The sequence below is a fragment of the Ranitomeya imitator genome, chromosome 8, assembly GCF_032444005.1.
Source record: "Ranitomeya imitator isolate aRanImi1 chromosome 8, aRanImi1.pri, whole genome shotgun sequence".
NCBI classification, from domain to species: domain Eukaryota; kingdom Metazoa; phylum Chordata; class Amphibia; order Anura; family Dendrobatidae; genus Ranitomeya; species Ranitomeya imitator.
In genome coordinates, this window is record NC_091289.1 from 4,664,924 (window position 1) to 4,690,691 (window position 25,768).

Consider the following 25,768-nt stretch of genomic DNA (forward strand, 5'->3'; position numbering starts at 1 on the left):
GGAAGGCTTGTGGCAGGAAGGCTTGTGGCAGGAAGGCTCGCAGTGCAGCAGGAAGGTTCACAGCGCGGCAGGAAGGCTCGCAGTGCAGCAGTAAAGGTACCGTCACACTAGACGATATCGCTAGCGATCCGTGACGTTGCAGCGTCCTGGCTAGCGATATCGTCCAGTGTGACAGGCAGCAGCGATCAGGCCCCTGCTGTGCTGTCGCTGGTCGGGGAAGAAAGTCCAGAACTTTAGAACAGAAGGTTCGCAGTGCAGCAGGAAGGCTCGTGGCAGGAAGGCTTGTGGCAGGAAGGCTCGCAGTGCAGCAGGAAGGCTCGTGGCAGGAAGGTTCGCAGCGCGGCAGGAAGGCTCACAGTGCGGCAGTAAGGTTCTCAGCGCGGCAGCAAGGCTCGCAGTGCAGCAGGAAGGCTCGCAGTGCGGCAGTAAGGTTCGCATAGCGGCAGGAAGGCTCACAGTGCGGCAGTAAGGTTCTCAGCGCGGCAGCAAGGCTCGCAGTGCAGCAGGAAGGCTCGCAGTGCGGCAGTAAGGTTCGCATAGCGGCAGGAAGGCTCGCAGTGCGGCAGTAAGGTTCGCATAGCGGCAGGAAGGCTCGCAGTGCAGCAGGAAGGCTCGCAGTGCGGCAGTAAGGTTCGCATAGCGGCAGGAAGGCTCGCAGTGCGGCAGGAAGGCTCGCAGTGTGGCAGTAAGGTTCGCAGAGCGGCAGGAAGGTTCGCAGCGCAGCAGGAAGGCTCACAGTGCGGCAGTAACGTTCGCAGCGCGGCAGGAAGGCTCGCAGTGCGGCAGTAACGTTCGCAGCGCGGCAGGAAGGCTCACGGCAGTAAGGTTCGCAGCGCGGCAGTAAAGGTACCGTCACATTTAGCGACGCTGCAGCGATACCGACAACGATCCAGATCGCTGCAGCGTCGCTGGAGAGCTGTCACACAGACCGCTCTCCAGCGACCAACGATGCCGGTAACCAGGGTAAACATCGGGTAACTAAGCGCAGGGCCGCGCTTAGTAACCCGATGTTTACCCTGGTTACCATCCTAAAAGTAAAAAAAACAAACACTACATACTTACCTACCGCTGTCTGTCCTCCAGCGCTGTGCTCTGCTCTCCTCCTGTACTGGCTGTGAGCACAGCGGCCGGAAAGCAGAGCGGTGACGTCACCGCTCTGCTTTCCGGCTGACCGACGCTCACAGCCAGTACAGGAGGAGTGCAGAGCACAGCGCTGGAGGACAGACAGCGGTAGGTAAGTATGTAGTGTTTGTTTTTTTTACTTTTAGGATGGTAACCAGGGTAAACATCGGGTTACTAAGCGCGGCCCTGCGCTTAGTTACCCGATGTTTACCCTGGTTACCAGCGAAGACATCGCTGAATCGGTGTCACACACGCCGATTCAGCGATGTCTGCGGGGAGTCCAGCGACGAAATAAAGTTCTGGCCTCTCTTCCCCGACCAGCGACAGCACAGCAGGGGCCTGATCGCTGCTGCCTGTCACACTGGACGCTATCGCTAGCGAGGACGCTGCAACGTCACGGAACGCTTGCGATATCGTCTAGTGTGACGGTACCTTTAGGCTCGCGGCAGGAAGGCTCGCAGTGCGGCAGGAAGGTTCGGAGCGCGGCAGGAAGGCTCGCAGTGCGGCAGTAAGGTTCGCAGAGCGGCAGGAAGGCTCGTGGCAGGAAGGTTCGCAGCGCGGCAGGAAGGTTCACAGCGCGGCAGGAAGGCTCGTGGCAGTAAGGTTCACAGCGCGGCAGGAAGGCTCGCAGTGCAGCAGGAAGGTTCGCAGCGCGGCAGGAAGGTTCGCAGTGCAGCAGGAAGGTTTGCAGCGCGGCAGGAAGGCTCACGGCAGGAAGGCTCACAGCGCGGCAGGAAGGCTCGCAGTGCGGCAGTAAGGTTCACAGCGCGGCAGGAAGGTTCGCAGTGCAGCAGGAAGGTTTGCAGCGCGGCAGGAAGGCTCACGGCAGGAAGGCTCACAGCGCGGCAGGAAGGCTCGCAGTGCGGCAGTAAGGTTCGCAGAGCGGCAGGAAGGCTCGCAGTGCGGCAGTAAGGTTCGCAGAGCGGCAGGAAGGCTCGCGGCAGGAAGGTTCGCAGCGCAGCAGGAAGGCTCGCAGTGCGGCAGTAACGTTCGCAGCGCGGCAGGAAGGCTCACGGCAGGAAGGCTCGCAGCGCGGCAGTAAGGTTCGCAGCGCGGCAGTAAGGCTCGCAGTGCAGCAGGAAGGTTCGGAGCGCGGCAGGAAGGCTCGCTGTGCGGCAGTAAGGTTCGCAGAGCGGCAGGAAGGCTAGCAGTGCGGCAGTAAGGTTCGCAGAGTGGCAGGAAGGCTCGCGGCAGGAAGGCTTGCAGTGCGGCAGGAAGATTCGCAGAGCGGCAGGAAGGCTCGCAGTGCGGCAGTAAGGTTCGCAGAGCGGCAGGAAGGCTCGCGGCAGGAAGGCTCGCAGTGCGGCAGTAAGGTTCGCAGTGCGGCAGTAAGGTTCGCAGAGCGGCAGGAAGGCTCGCAGTGCGGCAGGAAGGCTCGCGGCAGGAAGGTTCGCAGCGCGGGGTCATCTTAGAGATTTCCCACCAGTTGGATCCTGGATGTACGGTCAGATGCGCGCCTATCCCAGTACTCCGAGTGCCCCTCGGTGTAATGGTGGGCGTCGTACCCTCTGTTCCCGTGTATCGCCCACAACCCGAGCAGCGGATGCCTGCTCAGCCCCAGTAATGACACGTACACCTTCCACTGCAGCTCGTATCTAAGCAACCATTGTAAATGCTGCAGGTAATGTGAGAAAACCTCCACTGAGACTGGAGGATAAAGCACGGCAAGACTGGCTGATAACAGCGAGCAACAGCAGCACTCAGTGATCCAGAGTCCTCCACAGCGTCCGCCATTAACAAGCTGACACCCTGCCTGCATGGTCGTGTGAGAGGTTGTCAGCTCCGCCCCTGGTGATGGATATTCACGCACCCCTCACCCCATCCTCCCTGTGGGGGCCACCTTCCGATGTGTGTGGGGCCCGGGCCCCATGTTTGGGTTTCTGCTTCCTGAGTTTTCCTCGTGCTCTGGCAATGCCGGAGTTTAATCAGAGCTAATCAGAAAATTATGAGCCGCTGATTGCTGATTAGACTCCTAATGTTAATATAGTCAAGGAGACTCTCATCTGGGATATTTTAGGAGTCTGGTCCCTGTGGGATCCAACACGGGACAGGACACGAGGCCAAATCTCCCAAAAAGCAGGACTGGCGTTGTGGTGGCAGTGACAGGTTGTATATGACTGTGTCATCCGAGCAATGCCCCCTCACCACCACGGACGGACGGGCACTGATGGCTGTCACTGCCCACCTCACTGTAAGACCAGGACTCTCGTGTGCCTGCACTGCCATAGATTCATCTGTCTGCTGTACCATCTGCCCAAGGATGTGCCCCAACCGCTGTCCATAGGGGTGCCTTTAGTTCTACCCATGGATGTGCCCAGGCTGTGGCCCATGGAGGTGCCTTTAGTGCTACGCATGGATGTGCACATGCCTCGGCCCATGGAGGTGCCCTTAGTGCTACCCATGGATGTGCCCAGGCTGTGGCCCATGGAGGTGCCTTTAGTGCTATGCATGGATGTGCACATGCCTCGGCCCATGGAGGTGCCCTTAGTGCTACCCATGGATGTGCCCATGCTGTGGCCCATGGAGGTGCCTTCAGTGCTACCCATGGATGTGCCCATGGAGGTGCCTTTAGTGCTACCCATGGATGTACCCATGCCTCGGCCCATGGAGGTGCCTTTACTTGTACCCATGGATATTCCCATTTTGTGGTCCATAGAGGTGCCTTTAGTGCTACCCATCGAGCTGCCCATGCCGCAGCCCATGGGGAATCATTTAGTACTATCTATGTAGGTGCCCCTGCATGGGTGAGCCTGTAGTTGTACCCACGAATGTCATCATGCTGTAGCCCATAGAGGCCCCTTTAGTGCTACCCATGGAAATGCCCATGCAGCAGCTCATGGGAGAGCCTTTTGTGATACCCATGAATGTGCCCGTACTGCAGTCGATGGGGGAGCCTTTAGTGCTACCTATGTAGGTGACCATGCCATGGCCTATGGGGGAGCCTTTAGTTATACCCATGGATGTGTCTACACTGCTGCTTATTCATGTCCCCAGACCGTTGCCGAAGGCTGTGCCCGTACAGCCACCCAGAGATGTGCCCGTACTGCTGCCCCAAGGCTTGTGCTTCCTGTTTGTCATGGCTGCCCATAGAGCGCCGCCCAGGATAGAGCTGTGTTCATACCGCTGCCCACCGCCTGCGACCAACACGGTGCCCTGGATGCGGCATTGGGCCCTCTTCTGTGCTGTGGTTTCAGTGTTTCCGATTTACCTGTTTGCGCAGGAGAAGATGGCGGAGGTGGATGGGGGCGGCCTGTGGGGGTGCAGGACGGGGGCGGCCGGTGGGGGTGCAGGACGGGGGCGGCCTGTGGGGGCGCAGGACGGGGGCGGCCTGTGGGGGTGCAGGACGGGGGCGGCCTGTGGGGGTGCAGGATGGGGGGCCTGTGGGGGTGCAGGACGGGGGCAGCCGGTGGGGGTGCAGGACGGGGGCGGCCTGTGGGGGCGCAGGGCGGGGCGGCCTGTGGGGGTGCAGGACGGGGGCAGCCTGTGGGGGTGCAGGATGGGGGGCCTGTGGGGGTGCAGGACGGGGGCGGCCTGTGGGGGCGCAGGACGGGGGCGGCCTGTGGGGGCGCAGGACGGGGGCGGCCTGTGGGGGCGCAGGACGGGGGCGGCCTGTGGGGGTGCAGGACGGGGGCCGTCGCTCTCTGGAAAGGTCTGATCCTATATCCTGAGATTAGTTTTCCTCGTTTCTTCGTGACCTTTTTCCCTTTAAATAAAATCTATTGTATTAATTTTTCCATCAACGCGGCGACCGGAACACGGGAGATTGGGCTGGAAAAGGTCACATTCCGTGTAGCTGCAGAAACGCCGGCGACTTGATAGTTTGCGCCCGCGGCTGTTTGTATGATTTATTTTCTTTTTATTTATATATTTGGATTAAGAATATTATCTGCGCTGCTCCATGTACGGTCTGCAGAGCGCCACGCGCCTCCACCCCGCGCCTCCACCTCGCTGTGCTACGTCTGCTAACCCCTCACTGATCTCCTCTAAATGCCTTAATACAGCGCCTGAGATGAGGGGACGTGTGACACCTGGCCGAAGACCCACACCGACACTGCACCACAGTGTGCTATACATAGCAGAGCTGAGCGTGATAATGTATTACATGGCCCCTGCAGTCCTATGTAACACCACTGATAACACAGAGGTAACTCTCTGAGTACAGATAATGTAGTAGATGTCACCTGCAGTCCTATGTAACACCACAGATAACAGTGATACCTCTCTGAGTACAGATAATGTAGTAGATGCCACCTGCAGTCCTATGTAACACCACAGATAACACAGTGATATCTCTCTGAGTACAGATAATGTAGTAGATGTCACCTGCAGTCCTATGTAACACCACAGATAACAGTGATACCTCTCTGAGTACAGATAATGTAGTATATGTCACCTGCAGTCCTATGTAACGCCTCTGTACTCCTGCCTCTGGCAGTGCTGTGTATTGTTAGTGGCAGTCCTGTGTGGCGGTAAGTGCTCTGGCACTGGAGGGGTTACCGCTGCCGTCAGTCACCGGCAGCTCCCGCTGTGCTCCGCCACTTATTCCGCCCACAGAATATCCGCCTTTCAGGTAAAGCTTTTACTGCACAATTATCGCAGAGCCGCGCACGCCGACAGCCGCATCTGTGTGCAGCTCGCTGAAGGACATGGCGTGTGCCAGGGTAATGTGTGAGGGCAGCAGAGCAGCGCCCTCCGCTGGACAGCTCCGAGAATGATGGCTTCGCAGGCAGCTGTGATCCTGGACGTGGAGTGAGGACTCTGCTGGGAGTTGTAGTCTGGTGTCGTCATTATGATGGTCCAGCTGTCCGGTCGCACACGTGTCCCTGGTGGCGTTCTCCTCCTCAGTGTCTGTGAATAAATCTAGATTGCTGTCGCAGGCGGCTCGATGTGACGCTCTCACAGCTGCAGTGTCGTCACTAGTGATCAGCGCAGAGTTTCCTTACACCCCGCACCTCCCATGATCTGCAGCACCCCCCTATCTGGGAGGCCGATGACTCGTCATCACGAGCAAAATTCCAGAACTACAGTGAAGACTGACACGTCCACTGGCTGACAACCTCTGTGGTCCAGTAATGACCGCCCATGCTGCTTGTCACCCCTGCTCCCTGGGGGGTCGCTTACATCTCCAGGTCATATTTAGTTTTGGGGGTACTAGGCCGTTGCTGACTCTAGGGGGCGCCTGTGGGTGTGGTGCCGGGGCGTGGTGCGCTGTGCTGATAACCTCTTGTGGTTCTTGTCTTGCAGAGGTTGGCGCGCGCTGCGGAGGAGTTCCAGAGGAGTCACCGCTGGCAGGATAACATCAGGGTGAGTGCAGTGCCCGGCCCCCGGGGGTTCAGCTTCAGGACCCACAGTCGTCTCCTCGCCCGCACAGCCGTCTGTACGCCGTCACATGATCCCATCATCTGATAGGTTCGGGGTCTGATGTGGGACCCCCACTGCGCTCAGATCTACCTCCCCTCCTGCTGTCCTTCTGTGGAGCTGCTCTGTGATCCGACCCTTCATTCTTCTCCATTACCACAGGTCATCTCCTGTCTTGCTTTCTTCCTCTTCGTACTTCCTTCCTTTTTTTCTTCAACTTTCTCTTCTTCCTTTTTTCCCTCTTCTCTTTTCCTCTCCTCTTTTTCCTGCTTCTTCTCATTTATTCCCCTTCTATTTTCTAATATATTATTTAATCTTTTACTTCCTTTTATTTCTCATGCTAAAATGATTTCCTCTTTACAAATTCTTTTCAATTTTCTGCTATTTCCTTTTTTTTCTATCTTATTTTTTCACCTACTTTTCTTCTCCTCCTTTTTCCTGTTTTACAGCTCCTTCATTGTTTTTTGCCCCTACTTCCTATTTTATGATTTTTCTCCCCCTTCCTTCTCTTCATATTTTATCCCTCTTTCCTTCTTCTTTACCTTCTCCTTTTTCATCTTTTTCCACTTTTTTCTTCACTTTTTCATTTCTCTTCCTTTTCTTCTTTCTTGCCCCCTTTTCTTTCACTCATTTCATTTCCCTCCATTACCCTCTTGTCCATTTTCTCTTCTTTTTCTGTTTTCATTTCCTTCTTCCTGCTTTTCCTCTTTTCTTCCCATCTTCCTTTTTTACCTGTCTCTTCTTGTTTTCTTTCTCTTCTTCTCTTTACTTTTTCTTTATCTTCTTATCCTTCCTTCTTTTCTTCATGTTACATTTCCCTCTACCCTCTTCTATTTCTTTTTAATTTTCTTCATTTCTTACCTTTTTTGTCTTTCTTTTTATTCCTCTTGTTCTTCTCCTTTATTTCCTCTGTATCTTTTCTTTTACTTCTTCCTTCACTTCTTCCTCTGTTACCTTTTCCCCTTCCCTCCTCTATTGTTCCCTTATCTTCTTCCTTTCTTACCTTCTCCCCTTCCCTCTTTTTTTCTCTTGTTCTTCTCCTTCCTTAGTTTCTTGCTCTGTACTTTTTCTTCTTCCTTCTCCTCTTCCTTCCCTCTCTTCTTCACCCTCTTCCTTCCTCTCTTCCTTCTCCCTCTTCCTTGTCCTCTTCCTTCTTTTTATTCACTTCTTCGTCACCACTAGCTTCCTTTCCCCTCTTCCTTCCCCTCTTCCTCCCTCTCTTCCTCCCCCTCTTTCTTGTCTTCTCCCTCTACCTTGTCCTCTTCTTTCCCTTCTTCCTTCCTCACTTACTTGGCCACTTCCTTGACCCTCTTCCGTGTCCTTTTCCGTGTCCTCCTTTTTCCGGTTTTACCTCTCCTTCATTGTTTTCTGCTCCTACTTCCTATTTTACGATTTTTTTTCTCCTTTTCCTTCTCTTCATCTCTTCTATCCCCCTCTCCTTCCTCTTCTTTACCTTCTTTCATGTTCCTCCACTTTTTGTTTTCTTCTTCACTTTTTCCTTTCTCTTCCTTTTCTTCTTTCTTGCCTCCCTTTTCTTTCACTTATTTAATTTTCCTCCATTACCCTCTTGTCCATTTTCACTTGTTTTCTGCTTTCATTTTCTTCTTTTACCTTTTTGCTTTTACTTTTTTCCCTAATTGCTTCTCATCACCCTTTCTTAACTGTATCTTCTCCTTTTCATTCCCTTCTTTACTTTTGCTTTCTTCTCCTTTCTTTTCTTCATCTGTTACATTTTCCTTTACCATCTTCTATTTCTTTTGAATTCTCTTCGTTCTTACCTTTTTTGTATTTCCTTTTATTCCTATTGTTCTTCTCCTTTATTTCGTCTGTACATTTTCTTTTACTTCTTCTTCCTTCACTTCTTTCTATTAACCTTTTCCTTTTCCCTCCCTCCTCTATTGTTCCCTTCTCTTCCTTTCTTCCTTCCCCTCTTCCTTGTCCTCTTCTTTCCCCTTTTCCTTCTCCTCTTCCTTTTCCCCTCTTCTTTTTCCCTTCTTCTTTTTCCCTTCTTTATTTTCCCCTCTTCCTTGTGCTCTTCCTTCCCCTTTTCCTTCCCCTTTTCCTTCTCCTCTTCCTTTTTCCCTCTTCTTTTTTCCTCTTCCTTTTTCTCTCTTCCTTGTCCCCTCTTCCTTGTCCTCTTCTTTCCCCTTTTCCTTCTCCTCTTCATTTCCCTCTTCTTTCCCCGTCATTCTTGTCCTCTTCCTTTTCCCTCGTTCTTGTCTTGTTTCCCCTCTTCCTGCTTTTCCTTTTCCCTCTTCCTTGTCCTCTCTTCCTTTCCCCTCTTCCTTCCCTCCCTTGTCCCCTCTTCCTTTCCCCTCTTCTTTCCCCTTTTCCTTTACTTCCTTTGTCCCCTCTCCTCCTTTGTGCCCTCTCTTCCTTCTTCTCCCCTCTCTTCCTTATTCTCCCTTCTCTTCTTTCTTCTCTTCCTTCTCCCTTCTCTTCTTTCTTCTCTCCCTTCTCTTCTTTCTTCTCTTCCTTCTTCTCCCTTCTCTTCTTTCTTCTCTTCCTTCTCTTCTTTCTTCTCTTCCTTCTCCCCCCCTTCTCTTCCTTCTTCTCCCTTCTCTTCTTTCTTCTCTCCCTTCTCTTCTTTCTTCTCTTCCTTCTTCTCCCTTCTCTTCTTTCTTCTCCCTTCTCTTCTTTCTTCTCTCCCTTCTCTTCTTTCTTCTCTTCCTTCTTCTCCCTTCTCTTCTTTCTTCTCTTCCTTCTCTTCTTTCTTCTCTTCCTTCTTCTCCCTTCTCTTCCTTCTTCTCCCTTCTCTTTCTCCCCCCTTCTCTTCTTTCTTCTCTTCCTTCTCTTCTTTCTTCTCTTCCTTCTTCTCCCTTCTCTTCTTTCTTCTCTCCCTTCTTCTCCCTTCTCTTCTTTCTTCTCTCCCTTCTCTTCTTTCTTCTCTTCCTTCTTCTCCCTTCTCTTCTTTCTTCTCTTCCTTCTCTTCTTTCTTCTCTTCCTTCTCCCCCCCCCCTTCTCTTCCTTCTTCTCCCTTCTCTTCCTTCTCTTTTTTCTTCTCTTCCTTCTCCCCCCCTTCTCTTTCTTCTTCTCCCTTCTCTTCTTTCTTCTCTCCCTTCTTCTCCCTTCTCTTCTTTCTTCTCTCCCTTCTCTTCTTTCTTCTCTTCCTTCTTCTCCCTTCTCTTCTCCCTTCTCTTCTTTCTTCTCTTCCTTCTCTTCTTTCTTCTCTTCCTTCTCCCCCCCCTTCTCTTCCTTCTTCTCCCTTCTCTTCCTTCTCTTTTTTCTTCTCTTCCTTCTCCCCCCCTTCTCTTTCTTCTTCTCCCTTCTCCTCTTTCCTCTCGTTATTCCTTGGCTTTATTCTCCTCTCATCCCTCTGCTCTCCCGGCTTCTGCCTGATCTGATGAAGGTGAATGAGGTAATTTGGATCAGATTGTCATTGCCCGGTGTCAGCTCTCAGACATAGAAGCAGGAGGTGAGGGGGGCTGCGGCTGTGGAGGGTCCGCCATCACCGGAGACTGGAGGGAGGAGAGGAGGGAAGGAAATCTTCAGCCTCTGCTGCCGCCAGCATGCCTCGGTCAGAGAGCTGGATTCTCATCCACGCCTGTCACCGGTACACATGTATGCGGGAAGATGGCGGCCGGGACATGGAGGGAACGGTGGGGTCTCAGGGGGCGATATCGTCTCACATTATAAATCCCATATTTTTTATGGCACATGTAATGGTGACTCGGCAGCGATGTTCCACATTTGATTTCAGATGTGACTTTTTTTTATAATTTTACATTAACCCTCTTATTTTGGGAAGCTTGTTTGTGTGGCCTCCAGGCTGAGCGTCTGTCGCCCCCCGAGCTGCTGCGCGGCTCTTTTCCCCGGTCTCCGGGGTTATCCATGTTTTCTTGTTCCTGCATTAATCTCACATGTACTCGCACGTTCCCGGACTCTGAGCCTGCTCTGTATCCCTGTGCTTGGAGCAGCCGCTCCCATCCTGCCTTTGCGGGGTCCGCACTCCGTATACTCGCCTTTGTGGGACGATGGCTGGAACTGATAAATCTCCGCTAATTAGTGACCCTCCCAGTAACGAGGATCGATCTGCCAATGTGCTGTCCACACACCAGTATAAAGTGCTGGATAAGTGAGCGGAGCACAAAGGGCCTCACTGGCAGACCCCGATACCCGGCCAGACCCCAATATCTGGGCAGCCCCCAATATCCGGGATTAAAGGGCTGTTACCACAATATTATTCTATGACGCTCGGGATCTGCACGACTATTACTGATATCCAGTACAAGCCCATCGTCTGGTTTACTTCTTGTACCTTAGCTGAGCATAGTAGAGCTGAGCAGAGCATAGTAGAGCTGAGCAAAAGCGAGCAGAGCATAGTAGAGCTGAGCAGAGCTAAATTTAATAGAGCAGAACTGAGCAAAGATGAGCAGATCTGAGCAGATCATAGTAGAGCTGAGAAGAGCATAGTGGAGCAGAGCTGTGTATAGCAGAATATACCAGAGCTGAGCATAGTAGGGCAGAAGTGAGCATAGTAGAGCATAGCAGAGCATACTAGAGCTGAGCTGAGCATAGTAGGGCAGAACTGAGTATTGTAGGGCAGAATTGAGCATAGTAGAGCATAACAAAGCATACTAGAGCAGTGCTGAGCATACTAGAGCGTAGTTGAGCAGAGCATAGTACAAGAGGGCATAATTTTGCAGAGCATAGTAGTGCTGAGCTGAGCTTAGTAGAGCAGAGCTGAGCATAGCAGAGTGTAGTAGAGCAGAGCTGAGCATAGTAGAGCATACTAGAGCTGAGCAGAGCTGAGCATAGCAGAGCATACTAGAGCTGAGCTGAGTATAGTAGAGCAGAGCTGAGCATAGCAGAGCATAGCAGATTATACCAGAGCTGAGCATAGCAGAGCATAGTAGAGCAGAGCTGAGCATAGCAGAGCATACTAGAGCAGAGCAGAGCTGAGCATAGTAGAGCAGAGCTGAGCATAGTAGAGCAGAGCATACTAGAGCAGAGCTGAGCATAGTAGAGCTGAGCATAGTAGAGCAGAGCTGAGCATAGCAGAGCATAGCAGATTATACCAGAGCTGAGCATAGCAGAGCATGGTAGAACAGAGCTGAGCATAGCAGAGCATACTAGAGCAGAGCTGAGCATAGTAGAGCAGAGCTGAGCATAGTAGAGCAGAGCTGAGCAGAGCATAGTAGAGCTGAGCATAGCAGAGCATACTAGAGCTTAGCTGAGCATAGCAGAATATACCAGGGCTGAGCATAGCAGAGCATAGTAGAGCACAGCTTAGCATACTAGAGCAGAGCTGAGCATAGTAGAGCAGAGCTGAGCATAGCAGAGCTGAGCATAGTAGAGCAGAGCTGAGCATAGCAGAGCTGAGCATAGTAGAGCTGAGCATAGTAGAGCTGAGCATAGTAGAGCTGAGCATAGCAGAGCTGAGCATAGTAGAGCAGAGCTGAGCATAGTAAAGCATAGTAGAGCTGAGCATAGCAGAGCATAGTAGAGCGCAGCTGAGCATAGTAGAGCATAGCTGAGCTGAGCATAGTAGAGCAGAGCTGAGCACAGCAGAGCATAGTAGAGCAGAGCTGAGCATAGTAGAGCAGAGCTGAGCATAGTAGAGCAGAGCTGAGCATAGCAGAGCATAGTAGAGCTGAGCATAGTAGAGCAGAGCTGAGCATAGCAGAGCATAGTAGAGCTGAGCATAGTAGAGCAGAGCTGAGCATAGCAGAGCATAGTAGAGCAGAGCTGAGCATACTAGAGCTGAGTATAGTAGAGCTGAGCATAGCAGAGCATAGTAGAGCAGAGCTGAGCATAGTAGAGCAGAGCTGAGCATAGTAGAGCATACTAGAGCTGAGCTGAGTATAGTAGAGCAGAGCTGAGCATAGTAGAGCATACTAGAGCTGAGCTGAGTATAGTAGAGCAGAGCTGAGCATAGCAGAGCATAGTAGAGCTGAGCTGAGAATAGTAGAGCAGAGCTGAGCATAGTAGAGCAGAGCATAGTAGAGCAGAGCTGAGCATAGTAGAGCTGAGCATAGTAGAGCAGAGCTGAGCATAGCAGAGCATAGTAGAGCTGAGCTGAGAATAGTAGAGCAGAGCTGAGCATAGTAGAGCAGAGCATAGTAGAGCAGAGCTGAGCATAGTAGAGCAGAGCTGAGCATAGTAGAGCATACTAGAGCTGAGCTGAGTATAGTAGAGCAGAGCTGAGCATAGTAGAGCAGAGCATAGAGCAGAGCTGAGCATAGTAGAGCATAGCAGAGCATAGTAGAGCAGAGCTGAGCATACTAGAGCTGAGTATAGTAGAGCAGAGCTGAGCATAGCAGAGCATAGTAGAGCTGAGCATAGTAGAGCAGAGCTGAGCATAGTATAGTAGAGCAGAGCATAGAGCAGAGCTGAGCATAGTAGAGCATAGCAGATCATAGTAGAGCTGAGCTGAGAATAGTAGAGCAGAGCTGAGCATAGTATAGTAGAGCAGAGCATAGAGCAGAGCTGAGCATAGTAGAGCATAGCAGATCATAGTAGAGCAGAGCTGAGCATAGTAGAGCATACTAGAGCTGAGCTGAGTATAGTAGAGCAGAGCTGAGCATAGCAGAGCATAGTAGAGCTGAGCATAGTAGAGCAGAGCTGAGCATAGCAGAGCATAGTAGAGCTGAGCTGAGAATAGTAGAGCAGAGCTGAGCATAGTAGAGCAGAGCATAGTAGAGCAGAGCTGAGCATAGTAGAGCAGAGCTGAGCATAGTAGAGCATACTAGAGCTGAGCTGAGTATAGTAGAGCAGAGCTGAGCAGAGCATAGTAGAGCTGAGCATAGTAGAGCAGAGCTGAGCATAGCAGAGCATAGTAGAGCTGAGCTGAGAATAGTAGAGCAGAGCTGAGCATAGTAGAGCAGAGCTGAGCATAGTAGAGCAGAGCATAGAGCAGAGCTGAGCATAGTAGAGCAGAGCTGAGCATAGTAGAGCATACTAGAGCTGAGCTGAGTATAGTAGAGCAGAGCTGAGCATAGCAGAGCATAGTAGAGCTGAGCATAGTAGAGCAGAGCTGAGCATAGCAGAGCATAGTAGAGCTGAGCTGAGCATAGTAGAGCAGAGCATAGTAGAGCAGAGCTGAGCATAGTAGAGCAGAGCTGAGCATAGTAGAGCATACTAGAGCTGAGCTGAGTATAGTAGAGCAGAGCTGAGCAGAGCATAGTAGAGCTGAGCAGAGCTGAGCATAGCAGAACATAGTAGAGCTGAGCTGAGTAAAGTAGAGCAGAGCATAGTAGAGCAGAGCTGAGCATAGTAGAGCATAGTAGAGCAGAGCTGAGCATAGTAGAGCATACTAGAGCTGAGTATAGTAGAGCAGAGCTGAGCATAGTAGAGCATACTAGAGCTGAGTATAGTAGACCAGAGCTGAGCATAGTAGAGCATACTAGAGCTGAGCTGCGTATAGCAGAGCTGAGCATAGCAGAGCATAGTAGAGCTGAGCATAGTAGAGCTGAGCACAGCAGAGCATAGTAGAGCTGAGCTGAGAATAGTAGAGCTGAGCATAGTAGAGCAGAGCATAGTAGAGCAGAGCTGAGCATAGTAGAGCATAGTAGAGCAGAGCTGAGCATAGTAGAGCATACTAGAGCTGAACTGAGTATAGCAGAGCTGAGCATAGCAGAGCATAGTAGAGCAGAGCTGAGCATAGCAGAGCATAGCAGAGCATAGTAGAGCAGAGCTGAGCATAGCAGAGCATAGTAGAGCAGAGCTGAGCATAGTAGAGCAGAGCTGAGCATAGTAGAGCACAGCTGAGCATAGTAGAGCATAGAGCTGAGCATAGTAGAGCAGAGCTGAGCATAGTAGAGCAGAGCATAGTAGAGCAGAGCTGAGCTGTAACCCGGCTGCTGTCCGATGTTTCTTAGACAGGGTCATTAGTGCATCTGTGCACAATCAGCAGCATTAGACGTCCTGGAGAACAGATCTATTGGTGATGGGGGGTGACGTGAGCCCGGGGTGGGGGCTTCATTAGGGGGCGATGGCAGAAAACCAGTGCAGATGTAGAAATGGATTGTAATGGCCAAATGATTAATCCTGTGTGTACAGAAAACGTTGTGATTTGGGAATAACCCTGTAGGCGCCCTGGATGCCGATCCTTAGGATCTCTAACCAGGGAGCTGCTGTGACGTGTAGTGCTCCCATCACCTGCCTCACCATTTATTATACTCTAATCACACCCAGAGCTGCATTCATAACGCTGCAGGCTGCTAGCAGGGATCCATCAGTACTGGGGGCGCTGCGCTGGGGAAAATGCTGCACGCACTGCTATTTCTTGATGATCTGTACCCCCTACTAGTCATTGAGCCCCAATGTCCCCCAAAACGGAGAGCACGCAGAGGTGTAAAGTCATTCAGCATGCTGGCTAGCAGAATTGCGAATGCAGCTCCGGATGTGTCTTTAATTTATATTACTGGCTGTTCTGGGGTCCTAACATTTATTTGTGCTGGGACTTGTAGTTCCACAACAGTTAAAAATGAAGCCATTTAAGCAAATAAAAAGCCAAATGTTAATTCCTTGATTCGCTGCCCAGGATGCCATGACATGAGCCCCCCTTGCCCGGCCTTGGCTGTGTAGGGCACAGTTAGAGCCGTGATTTCATGGCTTGGCAGCCGCTGTGCCCTCCCTCTCCTCCTCTGATTGTTGCTCCATCCAGATGTCCTGTGCCCCCTCCTCCGCCGATCATCATGCAGATCCTGCCAGCCCCGGCCTGTGATTTCTCATTGCCCAGTGCAGACAGATGGCCAAGAGGTGTAATGTGCGACAGACAGAGCCGCATCCTCGCCTGCCCCTCGCTCTGATTACAGCCCCCTGCATGGCTGCTCACTGATTGCTTCAAGGTTGTTAGGAAGGGACAGAGCGCAGTCTCCTGCCCCAGATCACTCCTGTGCTCCGCAGGGAGCACGCGGGGATCCTAGGTAAACGGCCGCCGCCTGTGCGTTATCCATACGGACCTTGCGGTAATCGCCCATTTTCACAGACGCGGATCATTCTCCTCCTGTCAGTCCCGTCCTCCAGGAAGACGCTGCTACTTTCCATCTTAAGTCGCCAAAGGAACGTTTCATTTTAATGGCCGCGGCGTAACTATCCTCTGCGCGACGGCAGAGAGCGATCCGACACCACCGCCTCGTTAACTCTGCAACATTGCACTCGTCATTACTCTGCCTCCATTGTAAAATCTTCAAAAACTACGTACGTGTAACGGCGAGCGCCGCCGGGTATATCTGTATATGACAAGGTGCAGCTATGTAAAGTTACTATTTCCTGTGCTTACTATTACAATTACATCTCTACATTTTCTCCTCTCCGCTGTGACGTAGACGTCCAGTTGTAACACCAGATCGTTGTGCTGCTTACTGCTATTAAACTACATTATACAGCTCAGATCGACATCTGCATAGACCTGATGTTATATGATGGACATAAACCTGCCTGCAGCCACCACTAGGGGGAGCTCCCTGTATACAGAGATACATGATAGGAACCTGTCTGCAGCCACCACTAGGGGGAGCTCCCTGTATACAGAGATGCATGATAAGATCCTGTCTGCAGTCACCACTAGGGGGAGCTCCCTGTATATAGAGATACATGATAAGATCCTGTCTGCAGCCACCACCAGGGGGAGCTCCCTGTATATAGAGATACATGATAAGATCCTGTCTGCAGTCACCACTAGGGGGAGCTCCCTGTATACAGAGATACATGATAAGATCCTGTCTGCAGTCACCACTAGGGGGAGCTCCCTGTATACAGAGATACATGGTAAGATCCTGTCTGCAGTCACCACTAGGGGGAGCTCCCTGTATACAGAGATACATGATAAGATCCTGTCTCTAGCCACCACTAGGGGGAGCTCCCTGTATACAGAGATACATGATAAGATCCTGTCTGCAGCCACCACTAGGGGGAGCTCCCTGTATACAGAGATACATGATAAGATCCTGTCTGCAGCCACCACTAGGGGGAGCTCCCTGTATACAGAGATACATGATAAGATCCTGTCTGCAGTCACCACTAGGGGGAGCTCCCTGTATACAGAGATACATGATAAGATCCTGTCTGCAGTCACCACTAGGGGGAGCTCCCTGTATATAGAGATACATGATAAGATCCTGTCTGCAGCCACCACTAGGGGGAGCTCCCTGTATACAGAGATACATAAGATTCTGTCTGCAGTCACCACTAGGGGAAGCTCCCTGTATACAGAGATACATGATAAGATCCTGTCTGCAGTCACCACTAGGGGGAGCTCCCTGTATACAGAGATACATGGTAAGATCCTGTCTGCAGCCACCACTAGGGGGAGCTCCCTGTATACAGTGATACATGATAAGATTCTGTCTGCAGCCACCACTAGGGGGAGCTCCCTGTATACAGAGATACATGATAAGATCCTGTCTGCAGTCACCACTAGGGGGAGCTCCCTGTATACAGAGATACATGATAAGATCCTGTCTGCAGTCACCACTAGGGGGAGCTCCCTTTATAGAGATACATGGTAAGATCCTGTCTGCAGCCACCACTAGGGGGAGCTCCCTGTATACAGAGATACATGATAAGATCCTGTCTGCAGCCACCACTAGGGGGAGCTCCCTGTATACAGAGATACATGATAAGATCCTGTCTGCAGCCACCACTAGGGGGAGCTCCCTGTATACAGAGATACATGATAAGATTCTGTCTGCAGCCACCACTAGGGGGAGCTCCCTGTATACAGAGATATATGATAAGATCCTGTCTGCAGCCACCACTAGGGGGAGCTCCCTGTATACAGAGATACATGATAAGATTCTGTCTGCAGCCACCACTAGGGGGAGCTCCCTGTATACAGAGATACATGGTAAGATCCTGTCTGCAGCCACCACTAGGGGGAGCTCCCTGTATACAGAGATACATGATAAGATCCTGTCTGCAGTCACCACTAGGGGGAGCTCCCTGTATACAGAGATACATGATAGGAACCTGTCTGCAGCCACCACTAGGGGGAGCTCCCTGTATACAGAGATGCATGATAAGATCCTGTCTGCAGTCACCACTAGGGGGAGCTCCCTGTATATAGAGATACATGATAAGATCCTGTCTGCAGTCACCACCAGGGGGAGCTCCCTGTATATAGAGATACATGATAAGATCCTGTCTGCAGTCACCACTAGGGGGAGCTCCCTGTATACAGAGATACATGATAAGATCCTGTCTGCAGTCACCACTAGGGGGAGCTCCCTGTATACAGAGATACATGGTAAGATCCTGTCTGCAGTCACCACTAGGGGGAGCTCCCTGTATACAGAGATACATGATAAGATCCTGTCTGCAGCCACCACTAGGGGGAGCTCCCTGTATACAGAGATACATGATAAGATCCTGTCTCTAGCCACCACTAGGGGGAGCTCCCTGTATACAGAGATACATGATAAGATCCTGTCTGCAGCCACCACTAGGGGGAGCTCCCTGTATACAGAGATACATGATAAGATCCTGTCTGCAGCCACCACTAGGGGGAGCTCCCTGTATACAGAGATACATGATAAGATCCTGTCTGCAGTCACCACTAGGGGGAGCTCCCTGTATACAGAGATACATGATAAGATCCTGTCTGCAGTCACCACTAGGGGGAGCTCCCTGTATATAGAGATACATGATAAGATCCTGTCTGCAGCCACCACTAGGGGGAGCTCCCTGTATACAGAGATACATAAGATTCTGTCTGCAGTCACCACTAGGGGAAGCTCCCTGTATACAGAGATACATGATAAGATCCTGTCTGCAGTCACCACTAGGGGGAGCTCCCTGTATACAGAGATACATGGTAAGATCCTGTCTGCAGCCACCACTAGGGGGAGCTCCCTGTATACAGTGATACATGATAAGATTCTGTCTGCAGCCACCACTAGGGGGAGCTCCCTGTATACAGAGATACATGATAAGATCCTGTCTGCAGTCACCACTAGGGGGAGCTCCCTGTATACAGAGATACATGATAAGATCCTGTCTGCAGTCACCACTAGGGGGAGCTCCCTTTATAGAGATACATGGTAAGATCCTGTCTGCAGCCACCACTAGGGGGAGCTCCCTGTATACAGAGATACATGATAAGATCCTGTCTGCAGCCACCACTAGGGGGAGCTCCCTGTATACAGAGATACATGATAAGATCCTGTCTGCAGCCACCACTAGGGGGAGCTCCCTGTATACAGAGATACATGATAAGATTCTGTCTGCAGCCACCACTAGGGGGAGCTCCCTGTATACAGAGATATATGATAAGATCCTGTCTGCAGCCACCACTAGGGGGAGCTCCCTGTATACAGAGATACATGATAAGATTCTGTCTGCAGCCACCACTAGGGGGAGCTCCCTGTATACAGAGATACATGGTAAGATCCTGTCTGCAGCCACCACTAGGGGGAGCTCCCTGTATACAGAGATACATGATAAGATCCTGTCTGCAGTCACCACTAGGGGGAGCTCCCTGTATACATAGATACATGATAAGATCCTGTCTGCAGCCACCACTAGGGGGAGCTCCCTGTATACAGAGATACATGATAATATTCTGTCTGCAGCCACCACTAGGGGGAGCTCCCTGTATACAGAGACACATGATAAGATTCTGTCTGCAGCCACCACTAGGGGGAGCTCCCTGTATACAGAGATTCATGATAAGATCCTGTCTGCAGCCACCACTAGGGGGAGCTCCCTGTATACAGAGATACATGATAAGATCCTGTCTGCAGCCACCACTAGAGGGAGCTCCCTGTATACAGAGATACATGATAAGATCCTGTCTGCAGCCACCTCTAGGGGGAGCTCCCTGTATACAGAGATACATAAGATCCTGTCTGCAGCCACCACTAGGGGGAGCTCCCTGTATACAGAGATACATAAGATCCTGTCTGCAGCCACCACTAGGGGGAGCTCCCTGTATACAGAGATACATGACAAGATCCTGTCTGCAGTCACCACTAGGGGGAGCTCCCTGTATACAGAGATACATGATAAGATCCTGTCTGCAGTCACCACTAGGGGAGCTCCCTGTATACAGAGATACATGATAACATCCTGTCTGCAGCCACCACTAGGGGGAGCTCCCTGTATACAGAGATACATGATAACATCCTGTCTGCAGACACCACTAGGGGGAGCTCTCTGTATACAGAGATACATGATTAGATCCTGTCTGCAGACACCACTAGGGGGAGCTCCCTGTATACAGAGATACATGATAAGATCTGTCTGCAGCCACCACTAGGGGGAGCTCCCTGTATACAGAGATTCATGATAAGATCCTGTCTGCAGACACCACTAGGGGGAGCTCCCTGTATACACAGATACATGATAAGATCCTGTCTGCAGTCACCACTAGGGGGAGCTCCCTGTATACAGAGATACATGATAAGATCCTGTCTGCAGACACCACTAGGGGGAGCTCCCTGTATACAGAGATTCATAATAAGATCCTGTCTGCAGACACCACTAGGGGGAGCTCCCTGTATACAGAGATACATGATAAGATCCTGTCTGCAGCCACCACTAGGGGGAGCTCCCTGTATTCAGAGATACATGATAAGATCCTGTCTGCAGCCACCACTAGGGGGAGCCCCCTGTATACAGAGATACATGATAAGATCCTGTCTGCAGCCACCACTAGGAGGAGCTCCCTGTATACAGAGATACATGATAAAATACTGTCTGCAGCCACCACTAGGGGGAGCTCCCTGTATACAGAGATACATGATAAGATCCTGTCTGCAGACACCACTAGGGGAGCTCCCTGTATACAGAGATTCATAATAAGATCCTGTCTGCAGACACCACTAGGGGGAGCTCCCTGTATACAGAGATACATGATAAGATCCTGTCTGCAGCCACCACTAGGGGGAGCTCCCTGTATTCAGAGATACACGATAATATCCTGTCTGCAGCCACCACTAGGGGGAGCTCCCTGTATACAGAGATACATGATAAGATTCTGTCTGCAGCCACCACTAGGGGGAGCTCCCTGTATACAGAGATACATGATAAGATCCTGTCTGCAGCCACCACTAGGGGGAGCTCCCTGTATACAGAGATACATGATAAGATCCTGTCTGCAGCCACCAGTAGGGTGAGCTCCCTGTATACAGAGATACATGATAAGATCCTGTCTGCAGACACCACTAGGGGGAGCTCCCTGTATACAGAGATACATGATAAGATCCTGTCTGCAGCCACCAGTAGGGGGAGCTCCCTGTATACAGAGATACATGATAAGATCCTGTCTGCAGTCACCACTAGGGGGAGCTCCCTGTATACAGAGATACATGATAAGATCCTGTCTGCAGACACCACTAGGGGGAGCTCCCTGTATACAGAGATACATGATAAGATCCTGTCTGCAGCCACCACTAGAGGGAGCTCCCTGTATACAGAGATACATGATAAGATCCTGTCTGCAGCCACCAGTAGGGGGAGCTCCCTGTATACAGAGATACATGATAAGATCCTGTCTGCAGTCACCACTAGGGGGAGCTCCCTGTATACAGAGATACATGATAAGATCCTGTCTGCAGACACCACTAGGGGGAGCTCCCTGTATACAGAGATACATGATAAGATCCTGTCTGCAGTCACCACTAGGGGGAGCTCCCTGTATACAGAGATACATGATAAGATCCTGTCTGCAGCCACCACTAGGGGGAGCTCCCTGTATACAGAGATACATGACAAGATCCTGTCTGCAGCCACCAGTAGGGGGAGCTCCCTGTATACAGAGATACATGATAAGATCCTGTCTGCAGCCACCAGTAGGGGGAGCTCCCTGTATACAGAGATACATGATAAGATCCTGTCTGCAGTCACCACTAGGGGGAGCTCCCTGTATACAGAGATACATGATAAGATCCTGTCTGCAGACACCACTAGGGGGAGCTCCCTGTATACAGAGATACATGATAAGATCCTGTCTGCAGTCACCACTAGGGGGAGCTCCCTGTATACAGAGATACATGATAAGATCCTGTCTGCAGCCACCACTAGGGGGAGCTCCCTGTATACAGAGATACATGACAAGATCCTGTCTGCAGCCACCAGTAGGGGGAGCTCCCTGTATACAGAGATACATGATAAGATCCTGTCTGCAGTCACCACTAGGGGGAGCTCCCTGTATACAGAGATACATGATAAGATACTGTCTGCAGCCACCAGTAGGGGGAGCTCCCTGTATACAGAGATACATGATAAGATCCTGTCTGCAGCCACCACTAGGGGGAGCTCCCTGTATATAGAGATACATGATAAGATCCTGTCTGCAGTCACCACTAGGGGGAGCTCCCTGTATACAGAGATACATGATAAGATCCTGTCTGCAGCCACCACTAGGGGGAGCTCCCTGTATACAGAGATACATGATAAGATCCTGTCTGCAGCCACCACTAGGGGGAGCTCCCTGTATACAGAGATACATGATAAGATCCTGTCTGCAGCCACCACTAGGGGGAGCTCCCTGTATACAGAGATACATGATAAGATCCTGTCTGCAGTCACCACTAGGGGGAGCTCCCTGTATACAGAGATACATCATAAGATCCTCTCTGCAGCCACCAGTAGATTTGTGAATGCAGCTCTTGATGTGACTCTTTAACGAATGACAGGGGTAAAGGAAAGTCTCATCTGTGACAATGATGTGATCCTCTCCTTTGCTGCCTCTTCCTTTATACGTCTGCTGAGTGGATCAAGCTAAGTGATCTGCTACATGGAGGGACCCCTCATCCCTGACTCTGGGGCCCCTCTGTTTTCTTAGAGAACTTTGCCTGGTTTGCAGCTTGCACTGATGTCTGGGCAGCGCGCTGGGCACAGTGTCCAGACAGTTGGCTCAGGAGAGCAGATGGCGGCTGTCTGGATGTATGTGCCAGGCTCACAGAATGACGGGGGTGTGCGGTCTGACATCTCATCTTACGAGCAATTTTCGTACTGCGCCAATGTGTAGAGGAAAATACAGATGGAAGTGTGTAACCATCGCTGGGTGACATGTGCCTGCAACAGTCATATCACATTCATACCTCCCTTCTTCCTCCCTTCTTCCTCTTAGAAATCAATGGTCATATTTTCTTAAAATTCTGGTGTTCGTCTGACCATTCACCTTCAGATCTGGAAACTCAACCTTCATTGCTCAGGGATTGGACTCATCCAGATCCTGATGGTCTGTGCTAAAAATGCCGCCATCACGTGAGAGGCAGCCGCAGGCTCCTAGTGGGGTAAATCTGTGTCATTATGATTCCGTCTGATGGAACGTTCTGTGCTCTGTCCCGAGGATGCGACAATCACATAATTAGACTTTACTGATGCTGCTGGCGAGGAGTGACAGGGCAGTGTCAAGCATCGGTACATGTAATTAAGTATATAAGTGCTATAATACTGCCCATATATACAAGAATATAACTACTACAATGCTACCCCCTATATACAAAGATATAACTACTATAATACTGCTCCTATGTGCAAGAATATGTAAAGCAGTTAATACAAGAGAAGATAGTATTCTGCTACAGATGGATCTGGATAAGTTGGAAACTTGGGCTGAAAGGTGGCAGATGAGGTTTAACAATGATAAATGTAAGGTTATACACATGGGAAGAGGGAATCAATATCACCATTACACACTGAACGGGAAACCACTGGGTAAATCTGACAGGGAGAAGGACTTGGGGATCCTAGTTAATGATAAACTTACCTGGAGCAGCCAGTGCCAGGCAGCAGCTGCCAAGGCAAACAGGATCATGGGGTGCATTAAAAGAGGTCTGGATACACATGATGAGAGCATTATACTGCCTCTGTACAAATCCCTAGTTAGACCGCACATGGAGTACTGTGTCCAGTTTTGGGCACCGGTGCTCAGGAAGGATATAATGGAACTAGAGAGGGTACAAAGGAGGGCAACAAAATTAATAAAGGGGATGGGAGAACTACAATACCCAGATAGATTAGCGAAATTAGGATTATTTAGTCTAGAAAAAAGACGACTGAGGGGCGATCTAATAACCATGTATAAGTATATAAGGGGACAATACAAATATCTCGCTGAGGATCTGTTTATACCAAGGAAGGTGACGGGCACAAGGGGGCATTCTTTGCGTCTGGAGGAGAGAAGGTTTTTCCACCAACATAGAAGAGGATTCTTTACTGTTAGGGCAGTGAGAATCTGGAATTGCTTGCCTGAGGAGGTGGTGATGGCGAACTCAGTCGAGGGGTTCAAGAGAGGCCTGGATGTCTTCCTGGAGCAGAACAATATTGTATCATACAATTATTAGGTTCTGTAGAAGGACGTAGATCTGGGGATTTATTATGATGGAATATAGGCTGAACTGGATGGACAAATGTCTTTTTTCGGCCTTACTAACTATGTTACTATGTTACTATGTTAATATAACTACTATAAGGGTATGTTCACACGTTCCTGATTTCCATCCTTTTTTTTTCAGGACTGTTTTTTAAAAAACTGCAGCTCTTGGCAGAAAGCGCAGGTCCTTTTTTTGGTCCTTTTTTTGTCCTTTTTTGATGCGTTTTTTGATCCTTTTTTTGATCCTTTTTTTGATCCTTTTTTTGATCCTTTTTTTGATCCTTTTTTTTATCCTTTTTTTTATGCAGTTTTTAAAATGGCTGAAAATACCCTAACCCTACCCCTAACCGTACCCCTAACCCTACCCCTAACCCTACCCCTACCCTTAACCCTAACCCTACCCCTAACCCTACCCCTAACCCTACCCCTAACCCTACCCCTAACCCTATTCTAACCTTAGTGGGAAAAAAAAAAAAATTCTTAATTTTTTTTTATTGTCCCTACCTATGGGGGTGACAAAGGGGGGGGGGTGTCATTTACTATTTTTTTTTTATTTTGATCACTGAGATAGATTATATCTCAGTGATCAAAATGCACTTTGGAACGAATCGGCCGGCCGGCAGATTCGGCGGGCGCACTGCGCATGCGCCCGCCATTTTGCAAGATGGCGGCGCCCAGGGAGAAGACGGCCGGACGGACACCGGGACGCCGGGTAAGTATAAGGGGGGGAGATTAGGGCACGGGGGGGGGGGGGGCATCGGAGCACGGGGGGGTGGGATTGGAGCACGGGGGGGCAGCCACACTCCGCCCACGCACTTCCGCCCGCTTCCCCGCACTTCCTGCTGCAGCGGTTCGGCACCACAAACCGCAGTAAAACCCGCAGATATTTTTTTCATCTGCGGGTTTTACTGCGGGTTTGACCTCACAATGGAGGTCAATGGGTGCAGAACCGCTGCGGCTCCGAAAAAAGAAGTGACATGGTACTTCTTTTTTCCCGCAGCTATTCAGCGCGGTTTTTTTTTTTTTATTTTCCGCATTGTGGGCACAGCAGTTCCTGTTTTCCATAGGGTACAATGTAATGTACCCTGCATGGAAAACAGCTGCGGACCCGCAGCGGGAAAATCGCGGCAATTCCGCATGAAAAAAAGGATCGTGTGAACATGGCCTAATACTGCTCCTAAGTACAAGAATAAAACTACTATAATACTGCTCCTAAGTACAAGAATAAAACTACTATAATACTGCTCCTATATACAATATATAACTACTATAATACTGCTCCTATGTACAAGAATATAACTACTATAATACTGCGTCTATGTACAGAATATAAATACTATAATACTGCCCCTATGTACAGAATATAAATACTATAATACTGCCCCTATGTACAAGAATATAACTACTGTAATACTGCCCCTATGTACAAGAATATAACTACTATAATACTGCTCCTATGTACAAGAATATAACTACTATAATACTGCTCCTATGTACAAGAATATAACTACTATAATACTGCCCCTATGTACAAGAATATAACTACTATAATACTGCTCCTATGTACAAGAATATAACTACTATAATACTGCTCCTATGTACAAGAATATAACTACTATAATACTGCTCCTATGTACAAGAATATAACTACTATAATACTGCCCCTATGTACAAGAATATAACTACTATAATACTCCTCCCATGTACAAGAATATAACTACTATAATACTGCTCCTATGTACAAGAATATAACTACTATAATACTGCCCCTATGTACAAGAATATAACTACTATAATACTGCTCCTATGTACAAGAATATAACTACTATAATACTGCCCCTATGTACAAGAATATAACTACTATAATACTGCTCCTATGTACAAGAATATAACTACTATAATACTGCTCCTATGTACAAGAATATAACTACTGTAATACTGCCCCTATGTACAAGAATATAACTACTGTAATACTGCTCCTATGTACAAGAATATAACTACTATAATACTGCTCCCTATGTA

At 49.9% G+C, this 25,768-nt stretch overlaps 1 protein-coding gene and 1 pseudogene across 6 annotated transcripts in view; one reads left to right on the plus strand and one right to left on the minus strand.

Moving 5' to 3' along the window:
* Nucleotides 1-25,768, plus strand: part of CACNA2D2 (calcium voltage-gated channel auxiliary subunit alpha2delta 2) — a 215,488-nt gene that overhangs the window by 121,701 nt on the left and 68,019 nt on the right. For all 6 annotated transcript variants that reach the window (XR_011314924.1, XR_011314925.1, XM_069736089.1 and 3 more), the window contains exon 4: nucleotides 6,367-6,426. Coding sequence is in view for 4 of the 6 variants with exons in the window: in XM_069736089.1 (XP_069592190.1) it covers nucleotides 6,367-6,426 (60 nt within the window). In the remaining 2 variants the exon portion in view is untranslated. The remainder of the gene's footprint in view (nucleotides 1-6,366; nucleotides 6,427-25,768) is intronic.
* On the minus strand, nucleotides 6,943-10,313 carry LOC138647425 (uncharacterized; annotated as a pseudogene).